Source organism: Geotrypetes seraphini, chromosome 4 (assembly GCF_902459505.1).
Source record: "Geotrypetes seraphini chromosome 4, aGeoSer1.1, whole genome shotgun sequence".
Classification (NCBI taxonomy): Eukaryota; Metazoa; Chordata; class Amphibia; order Gymnophiona; family Dermophiidae; genus Geotrypetes; species Geotrypetes seraphini.
Genome location: NC_047087.1, coordinates 50,991,557 through 51,015,656, shown reverse-complemented (window position 1 = coordinate 51,015,656; position 24,100 = coordinate 50,991,557). Strand labels below are relative to the sequence as shown.

Genomic DNA, 24,100 nt, shown 5'->3' with positions numbered 1-24,100 from the left:
GCCAGCCAATCGCTGCCTGGCTGGCCTAGAACGTCCTCTCCGACGTTAGAATTGACGACGGGTGGCGAGAGTTGGTCGGCCCCGCGGGGAAAAGAAGCAGGGAGAACTCGGTGCCGGCCTGTTCCCGATGGCGGCAGTGGCAGCCTATTCACCAGTGGCGGTGGCAGCATTATAAAATACTTTCTTTGTGTTTATTTGATTTCTATTCAAGAGAATTACTTTATATATAGTCAATATAGGCACAGAGTTAAATTTTTTAACATTTTCTAATGGTGGTGTGCCTCGTGATTTTTTTCATGAAACAAGTGTGCCTTTGCCCAAAAAAGGTTGAAAAACACTGATGTAGAGTAAGACTACTACATAAGGCACAACATGAAATTGACAAGAGAACTGACCTACAAATGATCAGTAATATAATCCATCTGTGCTACCATTTGCTGTTTATCTTGGCCTGGGACTTTGGTCACAGGAGCCAACTCTGGAGGTGCTTTAGCACCTCCAGTAATGAGCAAATTCCTTCACTTTGTCCACATATGAATAAATGTGATAGTTTCAGCACTCTCAATCATTGTGAACTGTTGGTTTCTATCAATGTTCCCTCTAATTTTTGCTGGCATATGTGTGCAAGAAAAACATTTTCTGATCAGGTTTTCCACCTTGATTCTTTAACATGTGTGACATAACCTATTGTCGCAATAAAAAAACCAAAAAATTGTGTGCACAGGTTAAGCATGTTCGCTTCCTTTCTGACCCATTTATTCGTGTTCACGTGCATGGCTTAGAGCAGTGGTCTCAAACTACTATTTTGAGGCCCTCGATATGTTTATCATAACCACAAAAGTAAAGTAAAACAGTTTCTTGATCATATGTCTCTTTAGCTATAAATTACAATATTATTATTAAGACTTAGCCAAAAGGAAAGATTTATAAACTATAAAGTGTTTTACCTCATGCAAAATTGTCATTTTTTTAATAATACATTAACTATTTTTTCTGAGGCCCTCCAAGTACCTACAAATCCAAAGCCCTGCAAAGGAATTGAGTTTGAGACAACTGGCTTAGAGGGAACCCTGGCTCCAATGACCTTTGCTGTATTTCATACAAGAATCCATTGTATTTCCTGCTGTTTTGTGGGTATCTGTTAAGTCCAGTTTGCAAGTCTAGCCCTTTGGATAGTTAGCCTCTAGTTTCTTTATGCCATGTTAGTAGTTGTAATACTCACAGATAGCATCCAGTTGCCCATGGCAGTGTTCTTATGCATTCATCTAGCTTTTGTTCCAGTTTCCTCAGTTTATAGCTTTCTCATGCTTTTACCCAGGTTGATTTCAGGAGATCAGCTGACTTCCCTGAAAATCCCAGCTTCTGGAGTTAACCTTGCTTCTGGTATCCTGTATTTAGAAACAGAATGAATTGACTGTGTCTCCAAAGCATTTTTCTTAAACCACATTGTAAATATGTATTTAAACTCTAGAGTTCAGTACATAAGTTCATTTTTTCCTCTTTTCTGCATTGGTTTGCAGGTCAAGCTTATGGCTGCTAGGCCCTGTTATAGTCTTCCTTTGATGGTGCATAGCCTGGCTCTGTGACTTCTACTTAGGTTGCCTGCACCCGTCTTTCTCTATTGGTCCTTTCAGAGGATCAACTGTGTTTTAGATGCTGACGCCTTTCTTGTGGAGGGAGTTTAATTCAGCATCTTGTGGGGGTCATGGACAATTCCATCTCTGAATGATGGGATCGGCTCCATCGTGGGTTGGAGGAAATCTGTTCCCTACCTAGATGTGTGCAATTTCATCTTTTAGGATTGAGTAGCTCCCCATTTCTGCCTGTAGGGCACTCTGTTTTCTCCATCTCTCGGACTTGACTGTCCTTCTAAGGGTGAAACACGACTCACTTTGGTTCTCTCGTGTAGCTCCATTATCAGGTGTAGAGTGAACTTTTTTCTGGGACTTGGTCATGGCTTCAACTCTGGAAGTTGGGCGCTCCTTCTCTGAGCCTTGCACATGGTCTCATTTCAGAGTATGGCACTCTTCCCTAGCTCTGATTCCCAAGTATAGTTTAATCTCTGAGTATAGAGTACCATCTTTGGCTCTCAAGCTTCACTCACTCTCTGGGTATAGAGTGCACTGGTATCTTTGGAATGGAGTGTTTTTCCATTTCTAGCTGCAGAGTGGGTGCACTGATGTCTTGGGCTCTTGAGTGCACTGTCATCTCTGGATATAGGTCAGGGGTTTTACAATCATAATCCTGAGGGTCACAACCCAGTCAGGTTTTTCAGGTTTTCAAGAATTTCACAATGAATGTGCACAAGATTAATTTGCACAGACTTCTTCCATTGTTTGCAAATCTCATGCATACAATGTATGGTGGTGGCCAAAAAAGCAAACAGGATGCTAGGAATTATTTAAAAAGCAATGGTTAACAAGACTAAGAATATTATAATGCCCCTGTATCCTCCATGGTGCGAACTCATCTGGAGTATTTCGTTGAGTTCTGGTCTCCTTATCTCAAGAAAGATATAGTGGCGCTAGAAAAGGTTCAAAGAAGAGCGACCAAGATGATAAAGGGGATGGAACTCCTCTCGTATGAGGAAAGACTAAAAAGGTTAGGGCTCTTCAGCTTGGAAAAGACAGCTGAGGGGATATATGATTGAAGTCTACAAAATCCTGAGTGGATTAGAACGGATGCGTACTAGTGGATCGATTTTTCACTCCATCAAAAATTACAAAGATTAGGGGACACTCGATGAAGTTACAGGGCAACACTGTTAAAACCAATAGGAGGAAATTTTTTTCACCCAGAGAATTGTTAAAGCTCTGGGCCAGAGGTTGTGGTAAGAGCGGATAACATAGCTGGTTGTAAGAAATGAAAAGGATTAGGTCCCAATTCCTGCCCCATACTTTCTCTGTCTCTGTCATTTGAAAGTCAGATGCATCTGGGGACATATTGTAGAGGCAAGAAATGATCTCCAAACATGTCCGCTTTATTGAATATTCTGTACCTCCTTTTATATCATTTTACATGAATCAGTGTTGTCGGCATGTGACGTAAACACAAACCATATATGGACACAGGTCACATGAAACTTTAAAAGAAATAACAAATTACATGGGTAAGGGTCGTCAGCATTTTTTCTATCTCAAGACTGAAGTCCACAGAGGGTGCTGTGGTCAGCAGAGCTCTTTTCTTATCTAAAGCTGTTTGCAAATACGGCTTATAAAAACAATTGAATTCACTTCACAACAAGTTAAGAACATATCTTTTCAAACATAAATGTCCTTGTATTATTTTCAAAGAAGGAAAGACAAACAGGGTCTGGCTTTCTTACAGCTTCAAAACATTCTATGGAAAATTACCAAGATACTGATACGTGTCCCTTCAAGAAAGATTTGGACAAATTCTTGGAGGAAAAGTCCATAGTCTGTTATTGAAAAAGATATGGGGGAAGCCACTGCTTGCCCTGGATTAGTAGCATGGAATGTCGCTACTTCTTGGATTTTGGCCAGGTACTTGTGACCTGGATTGGTCATCGTGAGAACAGGCTACTGGGCTTGATGGACCATTGGTCTGACCCAGTAAGGCTATTCTTATGTTCTTATTGTGGAAATCTTGAAAGCCTGATTGGGTTGTGACCCTTGAGGACTGTGATTGCCCATCCCTGTTCTAAGGCATAGCTCCATTTCTGGATGGAATGAGTGTAACTTTGCCCCGTCCCCGCGGAACCTGGCCCCATCCCAGCAGAACCTGTCCGCATTTGCACAAGCCTTTTATATTTAAATCTCTTAGGAAACAATATTCCCTAGCAACAGCAGCAGATGAATCCAGAGACCAATGGGATAGCCCACATCTACCAGCAGGCGGAGATAGAGAAACTGATTAACAGGTGGTCCTATTGGCTGGCACTCCTCCTGTCTCATCAGTATGCTCTATCTCCCAGCAGGGGAAAGTCGCTGTTCCACTAGCTCCTGGATTCTGGCTGTGGCTGGATAAATATTTTCTCCTGTTGAGGTTTGCTCTTCAGTGAGGCAGCAGTTATATTTCTCCTGTTGAGGTTTGCTCTTCAGTGAGACAGCAGTTATATTTCTCCTGTTGAGGTTTGCTCTTCAGTGAGGCAGCAGTTATATTTCTCCTGTTGAGGTTTGCTCTTCAGTGAGCCAGCAGTTATATTTCTCCTGTTGAGGTTTGCTCTTCAGTGAGGCAGCAATTATATTTCTCCTGTTGAGGTTTCCCTCTTCAGTGAGACAAGGGTGTCTGGCTGGACGGTGCCGGCTTTAGAGGTTACACTTGGACCCCCCTTGTCCCTGCCTCACCCTTCCTCCAGTGATAGAGGGGTTAGCTGGGTCTCTAATTTTTCTTCTTTCCCTTGAAAAAAAAAAAAAAAAAAGAAAGAGACCATTTGCTATTTGCAGTTATGCATTCTCAGGGGTGCTCAACCGGTGTCTGTCAGTCCTGTATGCCTGGTTGTGAGTATCCCTTTGTTGCATTGCCCTGCGGGTTATATTATTTTGCGGTTGTCTTGGACCTACGGATTTGTGTTGGTTTTGTGCTTGTTTTGGAGTACCTGCAGCTGTGCAGTTGCGTGCCTTCCAACTAGCTTTCCTCATCTTCTAAGCCTTGTTAGGGCAGTGAACACTGTGCAGTATGGGGAGTTCATTTGCAATGTGTGCTTTTTTCATTTAAGGCCTTCTGTTTGGTGTCTTGGGCACTGTTGTTCAAATCGGTGTTTTCCTGCGCACGTGAGCCGCGAGCTTGTTTTTGTGCGTGGACGGGAGAGACCTGATTTTTGCGGCCTGTTCGCTGGGGCTGTCCTGTGCGCAGTGGGTGCCGCGGCGGTGTTCAAGCCGCCGAGTGAGTCGTGCTTGTGGAGTCAGTGCCTTTCAGCGAGTGGGTGGCTCGCTCTTCTGCTCCGATGCTGGCGGCAGAGCCACTGCGTTATTGGCGCCTGTTTTCAGCTGCGGCCTTATCTCTGCGCCTCCCCAGTCTCCCGGTTCTGGTCTTGACTGTGTCGGGGGTTGCAGGTACAGTTGCTGTTCACGCGGCGGTGGGACTCTCTCCCGAAGTGCTTCTTTGGGGTCTGGGAGCCATCCTGCCTTGCCTGAGGGCGCTGGAGAGGGAGTCCATTCGGCAATTGGCCCCTCGATTACAGCTTGTCACGGCGCTGGGTCAGCAGGAGGTGCTTTGCCGCTGGGACGGTCAGCGGCGGGGGGAGGGATACCCGAGTCTTGGTTCGGATCTCTCCTCCTGCATCCCGGGGTCCTGGTATGGTAAGAGTTCTGCCTGTTGACTGTTGCCTCTTATTTGCGCCTTGGGGTCTATTACAGGTGGTGCTATTACAATATTTCCTTGTCATATGTATGTCTACTATATTGCTGGAGAGTTTAAGTGATTTTGTACACTTACTGATGATACTACAAGGGATATAGAATTTACAACAAAAATAAAATAAAAATAAACCGCCTTGTACTGGCGTGCTGAGTTTTACTGTTGGGGCTACACGCTCTTAGTAATGTGGGGTTTCCTGGTGGCACCTTCACTTTTCAAGCGGGCAGGACTAGGTTTTGTTGGTATCTGGATCAACGCAGGGTCCTGTGTTTTTTGGGATACTCAACAGCCTTGTGCGGCTATCGTCTTTTCCTGACGTATGTTAATCAGCTCCCCTATTTCTTTTTTTCCCCTCTTCGCATTGTTATGCGCGGGGTCGTTCCCTTGTAGCCATGTGATGAACGGCTCTCTGAGAGGGGAGACAGGGCTGTTTGCCAGTTTGCATCATCCCTGCAGTGTATTTTGGACAGGGTGTTTTCTCTTTCTGCCTGCCAAGTACATGCCCTTCGCTGAGGGGCACTGAACTCAGTTTTGGGGCGGCAGTGCTAGGTGCCCTGGCGGAACTTATCCGCTTATGGTAGGGGGAATACCTTTCTTCCTTTCCTGTGCTTTTCATGTTCCTCCGCTGTTGCACAGACCTTTCCGGCGTTCCCCTATTTCATAGTAAAGGATACTCCGCTCCGATTCTTTTTGTATCCAAGCGACGTGCAGTCTCTCTTTTCCAATCTGGCCCCTAAATGGGACGGTCTAGTGGCCTTGCTGGTATATATTGTGTCCGATATATCTCCATTGGATTGATAGCGCCTCACTCTGGACAACCTGTCATTGCAGCGGTGTCCCGGATGAACGCTTTTCCGGTTTCTCTTACAGTCATTTGTTAAATTGATCTAGCAATTCCTGATTGACCCTCCCTGATCCCGCCACATACCTCTTTTAACCATGTATTCTCCATGGCAGTGCCGAGGCACCCTCTTGTTGTAATCCACCTAGACTGAGAGGTATTGGCAGGATAGACGGCGTCAATTTAATGATATAATATGGAGGGGTGGCAATCATGGATTCAATACCTTGGCAGTTAGTTGCTTGTCTCTCTTTGGGCAGCGCTTTCGATTTTTGCACGTGCCATTTCTCCTATCCAAGGTTTAAGAAACTTTTAGAAAATGTGGCCAGAGGTACTGTTTTGGCGCTACCAGGTGATTCACCTAATTTCTTCTTGACTGAATGCTGGATTCGGATGTCTTTCAGTCGGGCCATTTGACTGACGCGAACAGGGTGATTTCTTTCCTCAGTTCTTTGGACGTGAATCTTCGAAATTTGCACAGCACTCTTTTCTCCTGTACTATTTATAGCTATGTCGAGGAGATGTTTTTTTGTTCCTATGGGAGAGACATGTGCTCTTCCCAGAAACTTGGGCGATGAGTCACAGTCTCAGGTTTGCAGGCTTCTTTGGTCCCCATGACTCAGAGTATGGAATTCTGTTTTTGACCGCACTGGGAACTTCGGCTTGCTTTCCCATTATAACGCTACAGCAGTCGCCCTTGTTCTGGTGGTGCCCGGTTTCTCAGGGCTCCGATTAGTTGATAGGCTTCTCATGCATCGCTCTGTATGTTTTGGTGGCTCAGCGAGATTTCTCTTTTAAAAGGCATGCCTTGGTCTTTGCTGGACTAGCTCATGGCCACCATACATCCCAGGCTGTTGGGTTGGGGGGACTCGGTGCCTTCCATCCTCAGCTCCAGGAGTCTGGTCTTCAGGGTCGACTCCGTACTTGTTCATTCTTCTACTCTTGAGCGTGGTCAGGCTACCTTTCTGGAGCTTCAGACCCTTCTTCCGGAATGCTGCTGAGGGCCTTTCAGTCGGTATTTTGATGGGGGTATTTCTCTACAGCTTGGGCAGTAGGTGCTGTACTCCATTGCCGGGTACAGTTGTTATTCTACTTCGATGGGTAGACCCTCATCTTCCTCTTAAAAGCCCTGTCTGGAGTGCAATCTTCCGGTACTTCTTCGCAGTTTCCCGTAGGCGTCATTTCCACCTTGTGCCGTTGACCACGGGGTTTCTTGTGGCTTTGGTTTCGACTCTGCAGTTTTCCGAGTTGCAGGCCTTGTTCAGCGGGGATTCTGATTTCCATTATCTGGGGTATCAGTTCATTCGGTACCACAATTCTTTCTAGGGGGTGTCATCCTTTCTTTGATGACTAGCTCACTTTTCCTTCCTTCTTCTGGGGAGGAGAAATAGGGAGTCGTGCTTTTATTCATTGCATTTTTTAATAGTGCATAGCTTTCTTTGAGAGCAAGGTTTCTAATGACTTTTGGTTGTTTAGATCACCTGTTTTTGTATTATTCACGGAACGCCTCAATCTTCTGGCGGCGTCCAAAGCCGCCATCGCTCGATGGGTCCAGGAGGACATTCTGCTTACTTGATGGCAGGAAAGCGATTGGCGAACGAACTTCATGACAATTCCGCCAGTGCGATAGCTACTTCTTGGACTCGGTCCAGAGGTTTTTTTCCTTGGAGGAGTTTTGTCTCGCGGCTGCTTGGTCTTCCGAGAGTGTTGTTTCTCAGCATTACTGGTTGGATGTGGGGACACATACGGTAGATGTGTTTAGTGCTTTGGTTGTTGCGGAGGCGGCGTTTGCTTCCCACCCAGATTGAGGATTGCTTTGCTACATCCCATTGGTCTCTGGATTCATCTGCTGCTGTTGCTAGGGAAGGAAAAATTATGTTCTTACCTGTTCATTTTCTTTCCCTTAGACGCAGCAGATGAATCCAGAGCCCCACCCTTTCTGGTATTGTCTGTCGGTTTTTTCTTGTGCAACTTTCGCGGTTTGTTGTGGTTGATAGTTGTATTCTGTATCATTGCCTTTTGCGATTTGTTCTGGGAAAGAAGTTTTTTACATGCTATGCCTATTGCTGGTTACATGTGCTTGGGCAAGGAGCTATACTGATGAGACAGGAGGAGTGCCAGCCAATAGGACCACCTGTTAATCAGTTTCTCTATCTCTGCCTGCTGGTAGATGTGGGCTATCCCATTGGTCTCTGGATTCATCTGCTGCGTCTAAGGGAAAGAAAATTAACAGGTAAGAACATAATTTTTCCTTCTGAGAATGTGGTGAACCCAGCTTAAAAAAAGCTTGGATAATTTCCTAAAAGAGAAGTCCATAGGCTATTATTGAGATGACTTAGGGAAATCCACTGCTTATTCCTAGGATAAACAGCATAAATCTGTTTTACTACTTGGGACCTAGCTAGGTACTTGGGGCCTGAGTTGGCCATTGTTGGAAACAAGATGCTGGGCTTGATGGACCATTGTTCTGACCCAGTATGGCTATTCTTATGTTCTAAGTGAGCTGTGTAACCGATTAAGCCCCATGTGTGAGTTTGGTGTGGTAACAGGTACTGGACCAATTATAAACCATCTAAAAAAAAAATAAAAAAAAAAGTAGTTAAGAGGGTTTTCCCACCCACACCGAGATCTATCAGATGATGTGAGGATTTGAATCCTGTTCTGGACAATATCTACTATAGCTAAGTATCTTAAGGATCCTTTTACTAAAATGCTTTAGAATTTACAGGTAACTCAGCTTAATGTGTGATTTTCCGGTGTCAGGTGAAAAGCGCGCCGGGACAACGGCACGCCCAGACAATTGAGCGCAGCGCGGAGGTGTGCGCCGCTCAAAATTAATGTTTTTAGGGCTCCGACGAGGGGGGGGGGCGTGGGGGGGAACCCAATAGACATCGCGCCGCACTGTGGGGGCGTTGTGGGGGGTTGTAACCCCCCACATTTTACTGAAAACTTCACTTTTTCCCTGTTTTTAGGGCGATGTCTATTAAGTAAAGTGAGGGGGTTCCCCAACAAAACCCCCCATCGGAGCCCCTAAAAACAGTAATTTTGAGCGGCGCGCACCTCCACGCTGCGCTCAATTGTCTGGGCGCGCCTTTGTCTTTCGCGCCGTTGTCTATGAACCGATTTTCCTGCATTCTTTTTACAGCTTTTTTTATTTATTTATTTATTTTTTTTTTTTGTGTGGGGGGGTCATCATGAAGGTCGTGCACTAATATTGCCATTAGCATGCAGGAGTTGTAAACACTTAATGCAGGATGTTTCAGCTGCATTACCCAGTTAGTGTGTGCTAATTATAATGCAGTAGCTGGTTAATACAAACATGCCTTTACCAGCATATTTACTGGGCGTTCTTAGCACATTGCTTAGCATGCAATAATAGGGAAGTTACTGCACAACATTATAACATGTTTGTTCAGTAGTCTGTTCTTGCATGCTAACTGCGTGTTAAGGGCCTAGTGCCTTTTGGTAAAAAGGCCCCTTAGTTTCCTCTGCTCATCCCAGAAAGGTATTTCCTCTAATCTTCCTGTATAATAAAGTTTTCACAGAAGATGTAAATTAAATGAGAACCTTGTTATCAGTCATTTTTTTTTTTACTTTGCTTCTTTTCATGCCCTTTGTTCTTGAAAACAGTTTCCTTGCTCAGTCTTACTGGAGCAACAAATTATTTCTCCTTATTTTAAAAATATCTTTGTTTGATTTCTTCAATTTGTATTTGCTTAAGCTGTGGTATTTTAAGAAAAAATAATTCTTCTACTTGAATAGAAAACGTTGCTTACCAGGACAGTTTGCCAGGATTTTCTGTTTCAGCTGAAATTCGCTAATCTGTTTCAACTGAAACCAAAACTGGCCTGGTTCTTTAAACAGAAAAAGCCTTCACTCCTCCCTCTCACTGAAATACCATATCATTGGTGGGGTAGTGGCTAGTTTGGGCCAAAGCAATCCCTAGTAATTCCTGCCCACACAAGTTCCCCAATCAGAATGGCTGCTACGATCTCCAGCAGCAACGGCCATTCCTCGTCATCAGCAGCAGATGAATCCAGATGAGTAGGTTAAGTCTACCTACCAGTAGGTAGAGATAGCAAGCACAAAGTTGAGCTCTGGCATATATGCAATGGTCTACTCACTGGTACTCCAGTATTTTCTGTCTCTGCAGGCGGATGGATGGTCTCTCTCCTGGTCCTGGTTTCATATGCTATTCAGACTGGCCTGCAAGGCTCCAGGCACAGCTTAGTTCTTATTTTAGCTAGGCTAACTTCCTTGAGCAAGGGGAGTAGGCTCCCTGGGTGCCTATTTCTGGGTATAGCTGGTAGTGCCAGTTCCCTACTCCTCCCCTGTACCCCTCTCTCATCTTTAACTTCACTTCTATCTATTCACTTATAATATGCACACAAAAAATTGAAAACTGGACAGCCAACTCACGAATCTGATGACTTCGACCACAGATTACAAAACCTTCAGAAAAAAAAAAACACCCTACTTTTCAAAAAATACATAAAACCAATATAACACAACCAGATCTGTCCCCAAGTTTCACCTGCAATACTAGCTAATCCTTAGCAAATCAGAGAATGTCCAGACTATTCCTTATGTACTTCTAAATATTATGACAATTCTTATGTAATCCGCCTTGAACCGCAAGGTAATGGCGGAATAGATATCACTAATGTAAAATGAAGTAATCTACCTCATCCCAGAGGGAGTGTAGTGGTCTGGGGGCATCTTCTTAGTACAGTGCAACTAGCTGTATGTATATGTGCTGTTTCACATTGAGTATGTCGCTCCTGTGCTCTACTGTTCATGAAGCCTCCTTGGGAGGGGGATGGGGTGGGGGTGTTGAAATTGCTCACTTTCCTCTCGGCCAAGGGATCCTGGTGCCTTTGTTTCTGGCATTTCCTTTTTGCCTTGTTCGGCTTGCAGGTCAGCTGTATTAAAAAAAAAAAAAGAGAGAGAAAAGAAAGAAAGGTAATGTATGCAAACAGATTGCAGAGCTTCGTTGTAGAGAACGACACAGGGACAAATTTTTCCTCGTCCCCGTGGGAACTCGTTTTCCTGTCCCTGCCCCATTCCTTCAAGCTCCATCCTCATTTGCACAGGCCTCAAACACTTTAAAATCAAAAGTGTTTGAGGCTTGTGCGATTAAGACAGAGCTTACAGGAATGGGATAGTGACAAAACTCATGGGGACGGGATGAGGAAATTGAGTTCCTGTGGGGACGTGGAAAAATTTGTCCCCGTGTCATTCTCTACTTCATTGCTTCTAAGCCCTCCTCCTCCTTGATAAGTCCTGACTTCTAACAGTGGCATGTTTTGGGTGGGAAGTAATGTTTCAGGCCAGTGTCAATTCTTGGAAGTGAGGCACAAACGGGTCTGTTTATCAGAGACCCAGCGTTGGATGGTTTATCGTGCTACAATTTTTGGTGGGAGCACATTTAGATTTGCCTCGGCTCATGCCACACTTGGCTGCCATTCCAACGGCTTTTTCTGAGGGCCTGCTATAGCAAGGGATACTTTGCAACTGAATCACCAAACAGACCAGGAGCAATAGAAAGATGGTGCTGTTTGTGGGACTGTTGGTGTGATTTGCATGTTGGGTGGCACTGGGACATGTCTGTTCAGCGGGCACACCCATTTCTTCCCGGTTGCTCTGTTCAGTTTTGGCCCCGGGAATTTTTGCCCTGCTGCATTCAGGGGTGGGGCGGTCATTACGGTTCTCATGGCTTCTCTCGTCTGGGAGAAGTGTTCTTCCCTTTTCTGACTGCCATTTCTCTAGGGGAACATTTGACACGTGAGTCCAGCCTGGGTGGCATTCCCTCGCCAGAAAATACAAAAAATAAATAAAAATGGTGGGGATTGCCGTTGTCAGGCCCGGCAGTTTATCGTCCCACCTTTATGCGTCCCCCATCTTGGTCCAGCCCTATTGTGGACTGGGCTTGTCTCCCCCCTCCATGCACCCTCTCCCCTAATTTGGGTTTGGGGGTAGCATTCTTGGCTCCAGAGGGTTTGGAATTATTTCCCTTTGCCCTGAGTTTTTTCCTGAGGCCAGTAGCTCTCCACTCTGGGGGAGCCTTCTCTTTGTGGACAATCCATTATTCTCCTTCTGAAATCCTCTGCTCCCTAGGTCGAGGTAGGGGCACTCGCGTGGTCTTCCTTCTCTCTCTTGGCTCAGGGTTTTATTATGCTCTATTTTTTTCTTGTCAGGGGCTTTCTTTCTTGGTTCATGCACCCTGCGGTATATTCCGGCCTGTTTTAGGGAGTACTCTGTCTGTGGGCTGCTGTTTAACCACACTGAGTTCCTTGGGTCCGTTGGTTAGGACCGGTGGTCTGATCTGGCGATTCCTAGATCCATTTTGTATGGACCTAGCTGTCCTTGACCTCCCTTTTGTCCTGGTATTCTTGCTCCCTCCGTGGCCCAATGCCAGGAAGGGCATCAGTGGTCTTACATTCTGGTCCCCTGATGCGCTCCTTCTCTGGTTTAGAACCTTTCCCTAGGTATGCTGGTGTTCCACGGATGTTTCTCCTTGTGGCTTCAGAATTCCGAAGTCATTGAGGACTGGACTAGTTTCGGGGGTAGCCTTCCATACAGGGATATCAGCAATAAAACGTTGTGATCTTGGCCTTAGGCTTTCCAGATCGCCAGTGGAGCTGGTAGTCTCCTCTTATGTACCGCATGCCTTGGGCTATTTCCAATGTTATTTTTAGCTGCGTTTTGGCTGGGTGCAGCTTCTGGTTCCATGCCCTTCTGGCTTCAGCTGTGCCAGGATTCCATTTTTAGATGTGAAGATCAGTGATGCCTGCTTGTAAGCCTCTGTTCCATTGCAAGCTGTGGAGTGCTGCTCCTGCTGCATCAGTGACATAGCTCTTCTCTGTGACTCTGTTCCATTGCAAGCTGTGGAGCGCTGTTCCTGCTGCATCAGTGCCATAGCTCCTCTCTGTGCATCTGTGCATCTGCTCCATTGCAGTTGCTGGAGTGCAGCTCCTGCTGCATATGTGCCACAAATATTTCTTCAAGTTTGGAGTGTGGCTTTTATTGAGCCTGTGCCATGGCTTCTTTGCTGGTAGTCAGGAGCACTCCTGGGCTTCATCTACAGGGTTGCTGTTCGGTCTCGGGTTTTTAACACTGCTCCACGACCTTGGTTGCCTGTCTGGCACTTCTCCATCTCTGTTTCTACAATACCAGTTGCCTATCTGGCACTGCTCCATTTCTGAATGCCTAGAATGTATTCTTGGTGGACTGTCTGGCACTCCTCCATCTCTGCATGTCTGAGGCAGCTTAGGCTTCCTGTCTGGCACTGCTCTGTTTCTGCATGTACTGAATGGCTTCGCCTGCTGGTCTGGCTCTACTCCATTTCTGCAAGTTCATGGCAGTTTAGGCTGCCTGTCTGCCCAGCTCGGTCTCTTGACTATGCAGAATGACTTTGCCTGCCCTGTCTGGCTCTATTTTATCTCAGGATGTATAGAGCTGTCAGGCACTGCACCATCTCCAGATGCATGGCTCCAGTTCCCTGTCTGGCCCGCTTTATCTCTAGCTCTAGAGTGCAGCTTCAACTACCTGCATGGCTTTGATCTATCTTTGGATGTTGTGCTTTGTTTCAGATTCCTGCTTGGCACTACGGTGGCTGGTGGGGTATGGCTCCCTCTATGAGGCCGAGGGGGCTCTGTTTCCCTGTAGCCCCATGGATGCTTGCCCATACCATTCCTTTGCTATCAGATTCTTCTGTCTTCCGAGTGCAGGACTAGCCTGCCGAGTTCCACTTGCTCCCACTGCCTGCTTGTCATAGCTTTCTCTTGACATGACTTTCTCGCTACTAGTGGCTCTCTAGGTGCTCTAGATCAGTGTTTCTCAACTCGGTCTGGGAGTACCCCCTTGCCAGTCAGGTTTTCAAGATATCCACAATGAATATGCATGAAAGACATTGCATATGATGGAGGCAGTGTATGCAAATCAAGTTTATGCAAATTCAATGTGAATATCCTGAAAACCTGACTGGCAAGGGGAGTACTCCAGGACTGAGTTGAGAAACACTTCCCTAGATGAGGACTGGGTGCACCTTCTTTCTGAAGCATGGCTCAGTCTAGGGCGGTCCTCCACAGGATTGGTAGGCCCGTTCCCTGCGGGCTACTGTTTTGGAGCCTGCATGCGCCTTCCTCTGTCAGGTTGCCTTTACCTTCTAGTCTGGCCACTTAGTGCAGTGCAGCTTCTGTTGCTTGTTTGGGCTCTGGCCCATCTCTGGTTGTTGATCTCTGCTCCATTTAAGTGCTGGACAGAGGTGGGGGTTCGACTCTGCGTGTCTATTTGCCCGGCTCTGGAATCAAGCGCAGCATTATTTCATTCTTTGGCTCAGTTCCATCTTTAGTTGGACACTGTACCTCCCTTTAGCTCAGGGGTCTCAAAGTCCCTCCTTGAGGGCCGCAATCCAGTCGGGTTTTCAGGATTTCCCCAATGAATATGCATGAGATCTATGTGCATGCACTGCTTTCAATGCATATTCATTGGGGAAATCCTGAAAACCTGACTGGATTGCGGCCCTCGAGGAGGAACTTTGAGATCCCTGCTTTAGCTGTAGAGCGCACAGCAGAGTTCCTACTTCACCTTTACATCGAGGCTCTAATTCCCTGTTTGACACTATTCTATCCTCATGGTTTCAACAAAGGCAGATCTTGTTTGACGAACTTGCTGCACTTTAAGGGAGTAAACAGGCAGATAGACAAGGGCAGGGGTGTCCAATGTTGGTCCTCGAGGGCCGCAATCCAGTCGGGTTTTCAGGATTTCCCCAATGAATATGCATGAGATCCATTAGCATACAATGAAAGCAGTGCATGCAAATAGACCTCATGTATATTCATTGGGGAAATCCTGAAATAGACCTCATGTATATTCATTGGGGAAATCCTGAAAATCTGACTGGACTGCGGCCCTCGAGGACCGACATTGGACACCCCTGGACAAGGGCGACCCGGTTGACATTGTATATCTGGATTTTCAGAAGGCATTCAACAAGGTTCCACATGAACGAGGGTGAAATACTCACGTGGATTGAAAACTGGCTGGAGCATAGGAAACAGAGAGTGGGGGGTAAATGGACAATACTCGGACTGGAAGAGCGTCACCAGTGGGGTGCCGCAGGGCTCGGTGCTTGGATCCGTGCTCTTCAACATCTGTATAAACGATCTGGACATTGGTATGACGAGTGAGGTGATTAAATTTGCGGACGATATGAAGTTATTCAGAGTAGTGAAGACACAGGGGGATTGCAAAGATCTGCAACGTGACATAAGCTCGAGAAATGGGCATCGACATGGCAAATGAGGTTCAACGTGGATAAGTGTAAAGTGATGCATGTTGGAACAAAAATCTCATGCACGAATACAGGTTGTCCGGGGCAGTACTTTTAGAGACCTCCCAGGAAAAAGACTTGGGAGTTCTGATCGACAAGTCGATGAAGCCATCTGCGCAATACGCGGCGGCAGTGAAAAGGGCGAACAGAATGCTAGGAATGATTAAGAAGGAGATCACGAACAGATCGGAGAAGGTTATCATGCCACTGTACCGGGCCATGGTGCACCCTCACCTGGAGTACTGCGTCCAGCACTGGTTGCCATACATGAAGAAGGACATGGTACTACTCAAAAGGGTCCAGAGAAGAGCAACTAAAATGGTTAAGGGGCTGGAGGAGTTGCTGTACAGTGAGAGATTGGAGAAACTGGGCCTCTTCTCCCTTGAAAAGAGGAGATTGAGAGGGGACATGATCGGAAATATTCAAAATACTGAAGGGAATAGACTTAGCAGATAAAGACAGATTATTCACCCTCTCCAAAGTAGGGAGAACGAGAGGGCACTCTCTAAAGTTGAAAGGGGATAGATTCCGTACAAATGTAAGGAAAAAGTTCTTCACCCAGAGAGTGGTAGAAAACTGGAACGCTCTTCCGGAGTCTGTTATAGGGGAAAACACCCTCCAGGGATTCAAGACAAAGTTGAACAAGTTCCTGCTAAACTGGAACGTATGCAGGTGAGGCTGGATTCATTTAGAGCACTGATCTTTGACCTGGGGGCCGCCGCATGAGCAGGGACTGCTGGCACAATGGACCATTGGTCTGTCCCAGCAGCGGCAATTCTTATGTTTTTATTGGCCTTTGAGCATGGCTTCCCCTGCGAATATGCACCGCTACTTTCGTCTGCTTGGTGCAGTCTCTTCTGTGGGATCCGAGTTGGCTCCGCTTGCCTGTTTGGCATGACTGTGCAGCTCTATTTCCATGTCTGCCGCAGCAACATCTTTGGATGGGTGGTCTCATCTGCTTGGTACAAAGTCTTCTATGGAATCCAAGGTGGCTTCGCTTGTCTGATTGCCTGGCTCCAAGTGGCTCTACTTTCATGTCTGCCGCAGCAACATCTTTGAATGGGTGGTCTTTGCGTGCAGAGCAAGGCTTCTCTTCCCAATTAGTACTCAAGTTACCCTTCGATGTATTACGTTCCTCCTCTTGCTTAGTGCGTCTGCCTTGCCTGCCTTGTCTCCATCTTCTGCCACTTTGGATGTCTGCCTCGCACGTCTCCTTCTTCGAAGGTAGACTGCTGCTTTGGATGCTTGCCTAGCACATCTCTTTCTTCGAAGGTAGACTGCCACTTTGGAAGCTTGCCTAGCACGTCTCTTTCTTCAAAGGTAGACTGCTGCTCTGGATGCTCGCCTAGCACATCTCCTTCTTTGAAGGTGGACTGCCGCTTTGGATGTTCGCAGAGCACGTCTCCTTCTTCGAAGGTGGATTGTCGCTTTGGATGCTGACTTAGTGCGGCTCTGTCTTACAGGATATTCAACACTCTACATTCCTTCATTGCGAACCTCCATCTTCTGTTGTGCAGTGCAGCGTTGGTTGTTTCCTTCTCAGATCTTCCTCTTGGGATGCTGCTCGGCACAGGTGCGTGTCTCTGTGTATCACCTGCTCTACTTGGTCATGTATCCGCATCGGCAGGTGGAGTTCTTTTATCTCACCCTCATTTTTCCTTCTCTAGGGTGCACGTGTACATGCCTTCAACAGCATGGGTCCTCCAACATGACTGTGCTGGTTGGTGATCTGGGGTGCTCTTTGCCTTCTCACCCTCGGTTTCAAAGACCCATTCTAGCCTGGAGTTGGTATATTCCCTTGCGGGATCTGGTCGACCGTGATTATCACTTAGTCCATCTTTCCCCTTTTCAGGGATTTTTGAATCGCAGGTTTTAGACTTTATTCTTTCTCTGTTCCACCCTACTATGGATTGCTTTGTTACATCTCACTTGTCTGGATTCATCTGCTGCTGATGACAAGGAAATAAACATTATGTCTTAGCTGATAATATTCATTCCTTTAGTCACAGTAGATGAATCCTGGGCCCCACCTTTTCTGTTGCTTTCGGTGTTCCTTTTGCCCCATAGGCTTTGACCCGATGGTGGACCTTGAAGTGGATTCAGCTGCTGTGAGGAGGGAGTCTTCTGCTAAGGAACATCTTCGGTTAATCCTACTGCTTTTTACGAGGAATACTAGAGTATCAGTGAGCAGACCATCGCATATATACCAGAGCACAACTTTGTGCTCTCTATCTCCTGGTAGGTGGACTTAACTCACTCGTCTAGATTCATCTGCTGTGACTAAAGGAACGAGCATTATCAGGTAAGACATATTGGGTTTTTTTAGATTGGAGCTGGCATGGGCAGGAATGTTTTTGATTGAGTTGAAGGCAGGCATCATTCCTGCCCTGGCTTGCCACTATACCAGGGAAATGGTAGACCAAAGGGGGGGGGGGGGTAGTGGAACTTTGGCTCGAGGAGAGGAGTGAGCAGGTGCTGCACAGTACAGTTTTGATTTCAGCAGAAAATGCACTGGCATTTTTGATTCTAACCAAAATGAGACCAAACATCAGTTTTGGTGCTGGAACTGAAATTTGGTCAGGCTTTGATAGCTTCAATGCAGCAACTCATAACATACTTAAACAAATAGTGAAATTATTTGCATAGTAAATATTTTTTTTCTTCTTAACAGAAATGAGCCGTCAGACTGCTACAGCACTTCCAACAGGCACATCGAAGTGTACACCATCCCAGAGGGTACCTGCTCTTACTGGCACTACAGCTTCCAATAATGATTTGGCTAGTCTCTTTGAGTGTCCAGTGTGCTTTGACTATGTGTTACCACCTATTCTTCAGTGTCAGAGTGGTCATCTTGTTTGTAGCAACTGTCGTCCTAAACTCACATGTTGTCCAACATGCCGAGGCCCACTCGGGTCAATTCGTAACTTGGCTATGGAAAAAGTTGCTAATTCAGTATTGTTTCCATGTAAATATGCCTCCTCTGGATGTGAGATAACTTTACCACATACAGAAAAAGCAGACCATGAAGAGCTCTGTGAGTTTAGACCTTATTCATGTCCTTGCCCTGGGGCATCTTGTAAATGGCAAGGTTCTTTGGATGCTGTAATGCCACATCTAATGCATCAACATAAATCTATAACAACATTACAAGGAGAAGATATTGTTTTTCTTGCTACGGACATTAATCTTCCAGGTGCTGTTGATTGGGTTATGATGCAGTCATGTTTTGGTTTTCATTTCATGCTGGTTCTGGAGAAACAGGAAAAATATGATGGTCACCAGCAGTTCTTTGCAATTGTACAACTGATAGGAACACGCAAGCAAGCTGAAAACTTTGCTTATCGACTGGAGCTGAATGGTCATAGGCGGCGATTGACTTGGGAAGCAACACCTCGCTCTATTCATGAGGGAATTGCAACAGCTATTATGAACAGTGACTGCCTTGTCTTTGACACTAGTATTGCACAGCTCTTTGCAGAAAATGGTAATTTAGGCATAAATGTTACAATTTCAATGTGTTGAAATGGCAGTTGGACATTTTCAGGCCAGTGGTGAAAAACCTTTATATTTAATTTTACATAAACGAGGATAATTACTGCCAAATTATTTTGGTAGATGGTGGTTTGGCATATGAACATTAATACAAGGGAAGGTTGTTGAAGGACACAATGTAGGTGCATGTTATAACTAATATATTTAAAAGAAAATCAACAGTAAACCACTGAAATATATATATATACACACCGTATATATGAAAACAGACGTCCAGATGAGCATTTTTTTTATATTTAAAAAAGTCCATGATTATAAAAGAAATGTAAATTCTAAAACAAATTTTGTGTTTGTAGATTGATTGTACAGTGAAAGATACTGTTTTGTGTTTTTCCCCACCCCTTTCTGACTGACAAGCCATGAAGAGTGGTTTTAGACCACCGCCCCTCCCTAATTGTAAGTCACTACATAGTACTGCTGCTGTTTGTGTAAATTTTCAGTGTATTGCTAATTTTATTAACTTCTAGTTTTTCATTAAATAAATTTGAAGTTTTTTCTGTAACTAGGCTTTTTTTATCTCTTAAACCGCCCCCCTTCTCCCTTTTCTTTTGGTTTATTGATTGGTGCCTATAGATAATTTCTTATGGTTGAAAGTTCATAGTTTTCATTTGGTAAACCTTTTTCCAGTTAGTGGTTTGCTAAAATTCTCAGTTTAGCTATGTTGTGAATGTATGAATTTTATAGGTGCAATTATTGGAAAAGGGTAAACACTCCTCCCCTCCACAGCCAAAAAATAAAAAAAACCCCAAGGGATGAGCTAAGAGTAAAAATTCCAGGAAATAGTTGGAAATAGAAGGCATACTTACATTGTGGTCATCAACAGTTGACTAATTGCCCTCATTAAGGAGATTTGCATATTGAAAAAGGTTAAATTGGCCTCTACAATATGTATTTTTTTCTCTCTATGGGAGATATGTACCACCCGTTGAGATTGAATCTGATCCTCATAGGTGTAGTAAAATGTTTACCTTCAAATTTAAACTATACCTTTGTGTTCATTGTAAGACAATATTGACTTAGAGATCTTATATTATTTGTTAAGGTTTACTCAAACTGAGATATTCTTGATGTTGTGATTAAAATACCTGGAAAATTATTAATGCTTACCTTTTTAATTTTTGTTTAAATTCACAGCTGGACACAGCATTTCTCTTCATTTTATTTTTCAGTTGACTTAGCAGTTTGATTTCAAACTCCCACCAACAAAGAAAGTAACTTTATATTGTTTTAATGCTTAAAAGGCAAGTCAAGTTAGTGGTAATATTTTTTTATGGAAAAAATTATATATGAAGTCAAAGAACTAATATTAAAGGGAAATCTATTTTCAGAAAGAAGTGAGTTATTACTGGCTAGCTTTATATAATATGTTTGCATCAGAAAATTAAGTTTTGGAAAGTACATTAATAAGAATCATTTTGTTATATTAATCATATCGATCAGATGTATGGAAGCATTGTTTTGCAGGTAGTTTTGAAAATTTGAGGGTTATGTAGTATTCTAGCAGCCTGAATGTGGTCCATAGTTAATAAAAGGCACAGATCAGCTATGGCATTTGACGTCCTTTTATTTTATATGTTAAAATTTAAACTGTATTGACATCAACATCACTAGCTATGCAAAATAATCATGCTTTGTTGGTGTGGTTTACAAAGCAGTTTGGCATGGAAATACCTAGGAAAGAAATGTAATGGAGTATCTCTTGAATAACTGCTGACATTTAATGAAATCTAATTTCCTTTATATCTTGTTAAATCAGTTCAACCTGATGGGCTATGCCACCTTCCAGCAGATGGAGACAGAGAAGCTAATGACATCGGTAGTAATGTATAAATAGTGCAGCCTGTAATTAGTCAGTATTTTTCTCCCTCTAGCAGATGGTAAGGGGTGAATTGGTACAGCAAGATTCTTCAAGGCAGATCTGACTCCCCACTAGAGCTGACCAATTCAGGAAAAAAAATTCAATTTGATTTTGCAAGTTAAACTGATTTTTTTGATACGATTCAATTCACTTTCTATGATATAGCTTTAAAATTAGCTGGTAGGTTTATTTTGCAGCCTCTTCACCTATCCCACCCCCTTTGTTTTCTCTAACACCATACTGATGCTGTCTTGTATAAACAAAACAAACACTGTTAGGTCCTAGCTCTAATTTCTGTCAAACATCAGCTCTGACAGGATGCACATTTCAAATCTGATGTATTGTAAATACAAAATAGAAAATTATTTTTTCTACCTTTTGTTGTCTGGTCATTTTATTGTTCAAATCGTGTTGGTCCCAAGCTCTGATTTCTGTTTGTTTTCTGTTGACTCACTTACTAGCGTCTCTTGCCCATTTGACAATTTCTTTTTTCTCCATGCTCGCTATCAAGTACTCCTCCTCACAGAGTACAGTCTATAGCCTGTGGCCCAGTGCTGGAGGAATTCCTTTGCCTGTGATAGCTCCCAGGGATCAGTCCCCTTACCTTTGTCTTGGTGGAGCCAAGAGGGCCCCATGTTTCTCCATAGCCCCGGACATTTGCCTACTACTGCTTGCTCAGTACATACATTTTACCAGAGGGGGTGAGTATTTTACTTTGTGTCCTTCCATCCCTTCATCAGGATTGCTTTTGCAGAAGACAGTTAAGACAACAACAAAAAAAACACAATTTTCTCTGAGAGCCTGACTGATTATAGCTTCAAAATGCAAAAGCAGGTAGGTCTATTTGTATTAGAAAGTGGGCAGCCAGATGCTGTGGATATTCCCTGACAAGGATGAGTATGTCAGGAATCCTGGGGGAAGGGGAGCTGGCAATCCTATTCTGAACAGGCAGAACATGTTGGATGGCAAACACTGTGGGGCATATGGGACTTGGGGTGTCATTAGCTTCACTTAGCTCTCTTTATCTTGAATGTGATGGCAGCGGTGATATGCAACTCCATGGAGCATCTGAAATGTAGGTGCAGAATCAGAATCCTCAGTAATTTAGGTGAAGCAGGCTGTGGAAGAGTTAGTTTTGGTGACAGCAGCAGACATTTTTGTGCCAGATTATAAGGCTGCCCATGGCTGTGCTGGCTACCTCTTCGGAGTATGACTAAGTTTTGCAGAAGTAAAGGATAAAGGGTCACCCTTTTGGAGGTCTCTGTTTGGAGAAAGAAATGAATCCATAGTAGTGAGGATGTTCCAGCAGGAGTTATCTTTCCTCATTTGACCAATAAGTCTTAAAACGGGAAGAATTCATTTTTTTGTGGGCCCTAGGCAAACAAGTATACTGATCTCCATTTTTCTGTTCTCTACCTTCTTCCCACCTTTGCTCCTTCAGTCAGTATCTCTTGGAATGATGCATACTAGCTTTATTGCCCCATTAACCATAAATAGGAGATATTAGCCAGGTACCTTCCTTACTTCCCAGTTCAACAGCTTCTGTGGCTGCTTCTTAGGTAGAGTAAGTTTTGCATGCACTTGATGACCTCACATTGTAGTGATTCTAACGGTATGATATATGGCAATGTGATCTCATCAACATGTGCATATTGAAGAGGTTGCATTATTGTTTCTCAATGCATGGTGATCAGGTGGTGATCTGCAGAGGTTACATGGCAAGGGCTGGGTTGTGTTGGGCACAGCAGCTGCCAGCCTCACTGGAGGTGGTACAGCTGAAGTCATGAGGCCTTTCTGGCTGAGGTGCTCTTACTTAAATCTACATATAGTGTTGTTTGTTGACCATTGTGGTTTCCCACAGGTAGCTTGTGGATATTCTGAAAACCTGACCTGCCTATGAATCTTGAGGAATGGAATTGCCTACCCCTGGTCTAGCACAAATCTATATTTGCTTTAGCATTCATATACTGCTGATTCACTGTAATTCTTCTTTCCTTAGCAATAGCAGCAGATGAATCCAGAGACCAATGGGATAGCACACATCTACCAGCAGGCTCTAGATTCATCTGCTGCGTCTAAAGGAAAGAAAATTAACAGGTAAGAACATAATTTTTCCTTTTTACCTACATCTGCTGGTAAGGTGGCATGACCCTCAGTCTGCACTGGTCTAGTAGAAATAAAAGGAAATCGTAGCAGATGAGAACAAATCTCTCTAAGAAATCTGCCATTTAGCATCAAATATGGGCAAGTATTCTGCTACACAGTCCAAACTCACTTTATATATGTAATCCACTTTAGTTGTACCCACAGAAAAGCAGTATATCAAATCCATTACCCTTTACTTGTGAGGAGATTTCAGTATGTAGGATCAGTAGTATGCATTTACTGGTATTTGATAGCTAGTGAATCGGGATATTGCTTTGGACTTTGTTTATGACTACATTAAGGTAAAATTTATTCTTAACTGTTTCTTTTTTTGAATCCTGGAGTAAAAGTTTATAAACCATCATCTAACTCCTTTTTAAACCCATTTAAAGTAACACAAACAAAGCATTACGCTGGGGAAAAATATAGGGAAAATAAAAGTGAAATAAAGTAAATTAATAATAGAAAAGGCAAAATATTGTCCCTAAGTACATAATACTGGGCAGAACTAAATCTGGAGATTATCAAGCAAATATAAAAAGTTAATGGGGGAAAATAAAAGATGCCTAGCTATCTGGACTTTATACTTATTCTAATTGCAAAATTTATGAAATATCCTAAATACTTGAGACCTCATAGATAGCATCTTCAGCAGATGAAAACATTTCCTTAGCATCTAGCTCAGGGGTGGACAAAATTTTTGACTCATGGGCCACAATGGGTTCTTAAATTTGCCAGGGGGGGATGCCCAATGTGCTGCAGAATGATGATGGTAAGAGAAAGGGCTAAGGCAGAAAGAAAGAGAGAACCCCCCTCCAAGGGTAGACTGTTGTCTCTGGTTTCTGCTTTCATCTTTTTTTCGCTCCCTTCCTTCCAGCGTCTGCCCTCTCTGTCTCGTCAATCCAGCATCTGCCCCTTCCATATTGTATGTGCCTTCTTTCTATGCCCCTCTCCCCTTTCCATCCAGCCTGCGCCCCCTCTCTCCTTTTTTACACGATTCATTCCAGCTTCACTGCTCTCTTCATTTTTCTCATTTGTCCCTCTCTCTTTC

At 44.2% G+C, this 24,100-nt stretch overlaps 1 protein-coding gene across 5 annotated transcripts in view; it reads left to right on the top strand.

Annotated features, from left to right (window-relative positions):
• SIAH1 (siah E3 ubiquitin protein ligase 1) overlaps positions 1–20,597 on the top strand; it is an 86,297-nt gene extending 65,700 nt beyond the window's left edge. For all 5 annotated transcript variants that reach the window (XM_033943215.1, XM_033943217.1, XM_033943216.1 and 2 more), the window contains exon 2: positions 18,166–20,597. In XM_033943215.1, the coding sequence (XP_033799106.1) occupies positions 18,166–19,016 (851 nt within the window). In that variant the 3' untranslated portion in view covers positions 19,017–20,597. The remainder of the gene's footprint in view (positions 1–18,165) is intronic.
• Positions 20,598–24,100: the final 3,503 nt, after the last annotated feature.